The sequence below is a fragment of the Penaeus vannamei genome, chromosome 12 (genome assembly GCF_042767895.1).
Source record: "Penaeus vannamei isolate JL-2024 chromosome 12, ASM4276789v1, whole genome shotgun sequence".
In the NCBI taxonomy this organism is placed as follows: domain Eukaryota; kingdom Metazoa; phylum Arthropoda; class Malacostraca; order Decapoda; family Penaeidae; genus Penaeus; species Penaeus vannamei.
This window is the reverse complement of record NC_091560.1, coordinates 14,992,412-15,000,926: the sequence shown is the minus strand read 5'-3', so window position 1 is coordinate 15,000,926 and position 8,515 is coordinate 14,992,412. Positions and strand designations below refer to the sequence as shown.

At 34.3% G+C, this 8,515-nt stretch overlaps 1 protein-coding gene across 1 annotated transcript in view; it reads right to left on the bottom strand.

The window, feature by feature from the left end:
- TppII (Tripeptidyl-peptidase II) overlaps nucleotides 1-8,515 on the bottom strand; it is a gene marked incomplete at its 3' end in the record, with an annotated part of 8,590 nt that continues 75 nt past the window's right edge. The window contains 10 exon segments of the mRNA XM_070127986.1: nucleotides 1-36; nucleotides 157-353; nucleotides 1,135-1,270; nucleotides 2,594-2,698; nucleotides 3,597-3,760; nucleotides 6,049-6,230; nucleotides 6,540-6,707; nucleotides 6,860-6,988; nucleotides 7,247-7,358; nucleotides 8,317-8,515. The exon segment at nucleotides 8,317-8,515 is cut by the window's right edge and continues 75 nt beyond it. Of these exon segments, the coding sequence (XP_069984087.1) occupies nucleotides 1-36; nucleotides 157-353; nucleotides 1,135-1,270; nucleotides 2,594-2,698; nucleotides 3,597-3,760; nucleotides 6,049-6,230; nucleotides 6,540-6,707; nucleotides 6,860-6,988; nucleotides 7,247-7,358; nucleotides 8,317-8,486 (1,399 nt within the window).

Sequence of the window (8,515 nt, the reverse complement as noted above, 5' to 3'; positions counted from 1 at the left end):
CTGTGGGTCCTCTTGATGACCAGGTATATGGACATCCTGTAATTCAGCCATCAGTATATTATTTACAAGCCATTCATTCATTGTAAAGCTAAAAAATAAATTTGGTTCATGGATATCAATAGGGCATGAATCAACAGAATAAATGGAACAACCTACCAGGCAACTTCTCAATCATGGAGTATTCAGCAGTCATCATGTCAGGAGACACATAAGCACCAACGCCAATTATTGAATCACTTTGGAAGTCTGGAGGAACTCCTACTGTTGCAAGGGCTGGACCATGATTGCCCGCAGATGATACCCAGATGACACCATATTTGTTGACTACTTCATGAGCCAGTTCTCCTAATCGACTGGAATGTAAATAGTTCTTTATGGCTGGGTTGGGAGCAAAGGATGAAATGGGCAATTATATTAATGATATAAGTGCAAATTAAAGAAAGACCACTGAAACCTTGGACATCCTGTGTTGTCTACCTATAAGCATGTACATGAATACAAAATTCAGAATATTCCAGTACTAGAAAGACATACATTCAAGTGTGCAACTCAAAAAAGCTGAATATAATTAACACTGAAATCAATTCATACATAGTTCACTAACTTTTGGAGCAGGGAGATATTATAAAAAAATATGACCAAAATTCACTGGACTAATTGACCTGTGGCCAACTAAGGTAGGGATGGACCTCCTCCCTACAATCAACATCACATTACTAATTGAATAAAACTCTTGACTGTAGAACAGTGTAAATAAATGCAAGTAAGTTTCCTACAAAATTTATCAAAATACTTTAGCTATTGTGAGAAATACCAATACAATACCTGTTATAATGGTTATACACTAATTCTTGTTCTAGATGGAGGAAACTTAGTTAATACTACATAATCTATAATGATTCTCAATGTTGCAACCTCTGCATGTCAAAGCTTCTGAGATGTTACTACATAGGCCCTAATCAATAGCAATCTGTCTTAAAACAACAACAAAGTTTAAAAAACAGAGTAGAAAACTTGATAAAAGCAAAATTTTGTCTGCACAAATTTCATGTTCTCTCTATCTACATAAATCAGAGGGTCTGGAAAAAATAAATCAGTAACTAGTGTATAGGTAAATAAAAGTAACTTCCTTACCTTGAGTTTGACCAATGAGCATGTTCCCCATAACTCATATTGATGACATCTACTTTGTAGAAAGAGTTTTCCATCACACGCATCATAGCTCTGGCTAGCGCAGTGCCAGTTTCCATGCTACCAATACGATTGTCACCTTAAATAATATGAGCTAGATTTAGAATTCACATTATTGTTAAATACATCATAAATATAAGCATTACATTAATCAACCCAGTGGCACTAGGTACATGCATTTATTTTAGCTACAGTTTTTGTTTGTCTGTCTTTATATTTGTATAAACATAGCTGGCTCCATGAGCACTTAGTGAGCAAGAAGTTGATTACCAAGCCACACCTGTTTACAGTATTTCTTGAATTTCCAGGGGGATATGTTTGATTTCAATTACTATCATTATTATTGCCTTTATTATTATCGTCATAATTATATCATTAACCCATTGGATCTGGATGCTTCACTAACCACATGCAGCCCAAAATACAGGCATTTGGCTTACTTAAGCAACCACTCTGACAGGTGTGTGGCATATAGGCTAGGTGCACACTAATACTTGTGTGTGATGACAAGACTCTATGCCTCCTCTATACAATGTAATTTTCTCTTTTTTTTGAATAAGCAGTTTTAGTTGTTGTTGTTTTTTTCATTTTCCACTGTCTATATTTATCATCTGATTTTTGTTCTCTAGATGGCAAGAGACTGGTTTCCTTGCACAAACTTCATATCATCTCTCTAGGTAGTTAATAACTCAGTGCAATAAGAAAAACATTAAGTAACATTTTGTTATTTACAATTTCCTGTAATACAACCTTCTACCCTGGTCACGGCAGGCAGGAATAGGATCCTGAGCATGGAAATAGCATCTTCCCTGGTGCCAGTGCTCTTTGTCATGGTTTATGGATGGTACATTCCACACTCCTTTATATATGGAAATAATTTTAAAAAACTTTCTAAATGCCCACTTAGTCTAGTCACCCTCAAGAGCTTTCAGGACTGATGGCGAGTCATTTCATTCACCCTGGGCTTCAGCTGGCCCTCAACCAAATTCTCCCATGATGCCCCTCAAGCCAAATTTTTCATGATAGGATAGTCACATCATCTGGATCATAGGGGTTAACTATAATGACAACGACAACAACAACAACAACAACAACAACAACAACAACAACAACAACTCTTCACAAACATTCAAGGAATTGGGTAAATAGGTGAAATCGGATATGCCTAGTAATTGACTCAGCAGACACTTGGCTAAAGAAAAATCTTGAAGACTTGAGGAAAATGGTCATTGACTTGTCATTTACTTTCTCATCTTTCTCTATCCATAATACAATATCATATAATGGCATGATTCCTTATTAGAAGTAACATCATACCAGTATCATACTTTGAAAAATAAAATAAAATCAGCACATCTCTATTATTATAATTATATTATCAACAATATAATTTCTTCCTTACCTATAGTTATCGAGACTATCTGAGCACCAGGGGCAACACCATTCCTCTCTGGGGCATCAGGGAAATTAGCTGATGCGATGGAAGCCACATGCGTACCATGACTTGCTGGAAAGAAATTATATAATAATTTATGTAATATTACGTGACGTAATATGTTCACACATTGGATTTTCTTACATTATACATAATTTGTTTGTTCTGGGTGCCTTGCTCCATATGCATGGGCCAAAATCGAGGCATTAAGCATCCTAGAGTGGTGACTTTCTGAGGCTGTGGCTTGTAGGTCTGTCCCACATGAACATTCATGCATGGTATCAAGACTCCTTGCCTCCTCTTTAAAATGTTATTAACCCTATTTTCTGAGGACTACATCTATTATTTATCGTGCTACATTAAAGTAATAATAGGCTGTTTTTGGTGAGCAGATTCTATATTAGCTCTCAAGGTAATGTTCACTTTGTTCACTAACAGCAGATATAAGTTACATTGTGGTATTCATGCCAATTCTTTTATTTTCATAATATCAAATATTCTATAACACACCCTAACACCACTAGTAACAGCAGGCAGGAAGAGCTGCATGGAAACATAGTGTCCTCCCTTGAGACAGCCCTCTCTTTGACATGGTCTACAGAGGGTGAGGTTCACACTCATGGACATGTGGAATTCATGTAAATACCTGCAAACCCAGCCCCTTAATGAAGACCTGAAGAGTCACTCTCATTCAAAATGCTTTGTATACTCATGACACATTCCTATCACCTAACACTTGGCAACAATTTCCAATGACAATATGTTCCTGGCATATGTATCTAATGATCAGACTTCCTGTCACCCACACCTCCACCAAATATTTCATGGTTAGATGTCTGTGTCACATGCATCCAACAAGTTATTGAGTATAAAATCACCATTTAGAGAAGTATAACATTACTATCTTCAGAAGTATAACATTTATATTTGTAAAGTTGCTCATACATAAACAAGAAATTCATATACTTACAACACATTCCAACAATTTCAAGAATATTTCCATCATTGTGCACATTTACAGAGATATTGTACTGGTCAGCTGACGTAAGCGATGCCCACTGGTGAGTAATTCTATATTCCCCTAGATGAATTCCAGATTCCAGTTCTCCCCGTTCTGATGTATCAATACATGCCCTGGAAAATTTATTTGGGTTATAACAAATGCTATGTCATTGTTTTTGAAATTCAACAATGAAGTCTTGACTTAGTTTTATTCACTGAACATATTCTTAATTCTATAGTACAGTCACACTGTCAAATAGATTTCCTGTCCCTTAATCCATTGTCACAGGAGATGACATGTATATACATGCCATGTTGACTGTAATTTTGGTTTATCAATTGTGTTTAATTCATAAATGGTTCCAAGTGCTTAGACATCAACATAAATTACTAGTTTTACCATCACTTAATTTTCAGATAGATTTTCCCTTTTCTTTCTTTCTTATATTGTAAATACCAGTTAGTAATATCATAATAATCCTAAAGTTATATTGTAAATACCAGGTAATAACATCATAATAATCATAAAGTCAATAATAATAATAATAATGATCATGATGATGGAATTACAATAATGTTAATGACAATAATAACGATGATGATGATAATGAAAATGATACTGATGATGATAACAATAATAATAAGATGTTAAGGTAAAAAAAAAAAAAAAAAAAAAAAAAAAAAAAAAAAACACCAATTGAGAAAATTTAAGATTATAGTATTGTAGGCAATGAAAAACTACATTCACTGATATCAAAATTAATCTAAAGAATCCAACTGATTCCAGTTAAATGACGAAAATACATCAGTGAAAGCCACACGGAGACTATGCCCAACATTCCTCCAGCAACTAAGTTCACCTCTCCTCACCTAGGAGCAAACAACTTAGATGCGCTGTAACCCAATGTAACCTGTCTTGGAACATGTACTTTGTGACATCACGGTCAATCATTGTTAATCTGTGCAATGAACGTATTTCTGTATTTCAAATTTTATAAAATTATACCAAAATGTGCATCTATTAAAAGTTCATTCCTTAAATAAACTTTGCCATTTTCTTACATAGAACCTCATTTTTATTAGAAATACATGTTACATCCATATTTGTGTATGTGCAGTCATCTACCAGCAAATTTGACTATTCTGTTGTCACAGTGCTCTTTGCTTATTCCTAAAGTGAACTTTGTTTACAGTGCTACTTGTGTTTCCAAATTCTTTTTCCAACTTATTGGTGAAAGCCATTTCTTATGAGAACATTATAATATCAGGGACAGTACTAAATTCAGAATTTCGTCAGAGAATCATTACATTCCAGCCACCTTCACTTCCACCCAATCTTTAAAGGCACAGTCCGTGGCAATGGGGAGGGGGCCCAGAGGTAGAGCCCCCAGTAAGGAAATAAGAGAGATTGTTCACTTGGCGATCATTCTGATATTTTGTGCATTTATGATAGGGTTCATTCGCTCATTTGTTTACATAATGCAGTTTTGAATCTTCCATGGTCAAGTCTTGTCTATAGTTTTACATTTTCCACTCTCTTCTGCTCTTTTAACTGCCTGCTATGAGTGAAATTTCTCCCCCCAACCCTGATTCCCCTCAGGATCCCCCAATATTACTGGCTGATATTCAGGAACTTGTTATAAACCTCTACCCAATAACAATAACAATAATAATAATTATTATAATAATAATAATAATAATAATAATAATAATAATAATAATAATAATAATAATAATAATAATAATAATAAAAATATCAATATTAAGAACATTAGAAAAAAAATTAATGCTGTTCTCCAGTTTTGGGATTTTTTTTTTTATAAAGCTATTAATATTGATGTCAATATTATCATCTAAATTACAATCATCTTAGTCTTATCAAAAATACTAACTGCATTATAAAATCAAATAAAAAAAAATAAAATAAAAAAAACAAGAAAAAGGGTAAACAAGTGAGATAAGTCTCATGACAGACTCATGGGTGGCTAAATACTTGTGGAGCCATCTATGTGTAAAGACAATTAATAAACTAAATTCATTGTGGACATGGCATGTCTATACATCCCATTCCTGACAACATCTGGTTAATTGAATATAAAAGTACTGGTAATCCTTGCGACTTAAACCTCAACAAAGTTTCAATAGATATCTTTTATCCAGTGAGAAATGTTGGATATAGGGGTTGTAGCTAATCTAAAGGCCATAAAATACTGATGAAGGAAAATTCTAAGATTCAAGATCTGGACAACATTAATGTATAACAAGACAGAAAGAAAGAAGAAAAATTCACTGGGTGGGTTACTTTCCACCCACCTACCATCAGTACAAATTTACATGTATGTACACTTGACAAGGTACTCTAACCTCAAACTTTGTATGCATTTTACATCCTTTCTCACCTTTTAAATCTGATTACTTACCTCCACACATCTCCATCATGATATAGGACACAATCATAAGCTGGTCCCAGGTCATTGTACTTTTTCTCCAAGCTGTTAAGCAGTGATACCCTGGTTTCAGCATCTTCTTTTGTCATTTTGTCAATCAAACTATTAGGGCTGGCTCCATTACTACTACCATTGCTTTTATTATTTTCCAACAACTGAAAAAAAAGTTTGATATAGCACACCACACTCCTGAATTAATTTACTATTTGGACATGTATAAGACTTTCAATTACTTCAGAAACTGAAAATTGGCTGCAATTATTAATCAAACTTTAAAATCATTGTAAACTAAAAAAAAAAAATGTATGACACATGACAACAAACTTACAGACTAACTTGAATTAAAGATAAGATTAAGAATATCATAATTCATTTAGCCTTTAACCTTTCCTGCATTATTAAGTGAATAATCTTTATGAATAAACAGTTAAAGATGACAAATCATTTCAAAACAAAGAATATACCTGTAACTTTCTTTGTGCCTCTGCCAGAAGAATTTTGTGAACAGGGTCCCACTGCTTCTCTTTACGCTCCTTAATGATTCGCTCTCTCAGCCGTTGAGGGTAGAGAGTATAGGCACTCTTTACACCTATATGGAACTTCCCTGATGGATTAACCCAGGCCTCTGGAACCTATCAGAAAGTAGTGTATATAATAATTAATAAGTAGTGCATTATAATAATTAGGCCATTATATTATAATAATTATAATAAGTAGTGCATTATAATAATTATGAAATTCTCTTCACAAAGAATCTAAGCATCATGATCAAAATGAAACCTACTTTTAGTTTACGACCAGTAAGACCTGCAATAACACCATCTGTGGCTTCAACAACTGTGGATGTATCAACATCTCCAGCTCCTGATGCATCAATGCGATCAATGACTTTCACTTTTCCTTCTGTTGTAACCTGGAAGAAAAAAATTAGTCAGTGCAAAATAACATATCATATACTTTAGATCCCAGACATCAGCTTATCTTCCTCTTGAGCACTAGAGTTTATAAAATATAGTGTCTTCTAAGAAACCTGAGAAAATGGTAGATGAGAAAAAATGGTGAAACAGAATAATAGGATGATAGAGTAGAAATATCACATCCTTTCTCCTGTAGTCTTCCCTTAATAAATTATGTGAAGAAGTAAATATAGCAGATGATGATTCACCCTTACCTGAAGCCCAGGTGCCCCTGGGTCAACACCTGAGTCAAAGATAGCAATCACTGTCCCACGCCCATCAAAGTTTGGGTTCTTAGAAAGTAGACTAACAACACCAGTTTCCTTCCTGTTGGTAGAAAATAGAGATAATGTTACACTTTTGACATAAAGGTAAATTCTAATCCTTAAATAATTTCACAATAACCACTGAACCTTTGTAGCTATATGGGGGGACTATTATACATGTAAATCCACTACACTCTTTATGAATCAACATTTAGCTGCAAAAGAAAGTATAATGGATAATAAATCTTTATGTGTACTTGTAACCTGCCTAAATCATACTCAATTTATTTCCAATATATCAAATTTATTTTATGTGATTTGTGAAACCACTACATGAGGGCTGAACTCTACATAACACAAAGGAAATTCTGAAAGGACATTGAACAAATGGGTAATTCTTTTGTTTATGTACATAGAGTTTCCTCTTTAAAAAAATAAAGCTCTATCCTCTCCACTCACTTAAAATGGGGACATGGATAGTGCATCTACAGACTGAAGGTGACAGTGAATCTCTCTTCAAAATCTAACATCATTATGAGTATCTATTACATTCTTCCTGGAGAAAATAATTGGGTATATCTTATAATCTATAATTTCTAATAAAAAATAAACAGATTTTTTAAGCATTTCATTCATAACCTGTCGCTGAATCAAAATAAAATCACATAAATCGTCCTGAACTTCCTTCCTTCGTCTGCTAAATAAATATAATTTAATTTCTTTGATGTTAATGATATTAATCATATAACTTCCTTCTTCGCCATCTCCTCAACATGCCAATTAAGAAATCGACGAATGGTTACGCAGGAGGAGAGAGCAGGTGGAAACTATCTTTGTATCTTATCATCCTTCGTTTGGGATTTAAAGAGGACAGAGAGCCAGACTGACAGTGCAAAATTTCCCTATTTCATTTTCTCTCTTAACCCGGCCATTAAGGGATCTTGTCTGATTAGCGAGGACTACTTCGCATTCTTGATAGATTTGAGGCATAAAAAATATCGTCAGCAGTCGATATTTACCTAGGAAGAAGGCCCCAAAAAGGAAACTCCCCGAGCGGTTCGGTCGTCGACGCCATCTTTGTTGTTGTGGCGAACGAACGTAAAGATTTTGGATAACGTTCGCTTTTCCTCGCTCTGTGTGTTTGTATGTGAACTACTCTACAGAATATGTTGGAGAGGCAAATTCTCATAATACAATGCACATTTCTGCTGCTTGATA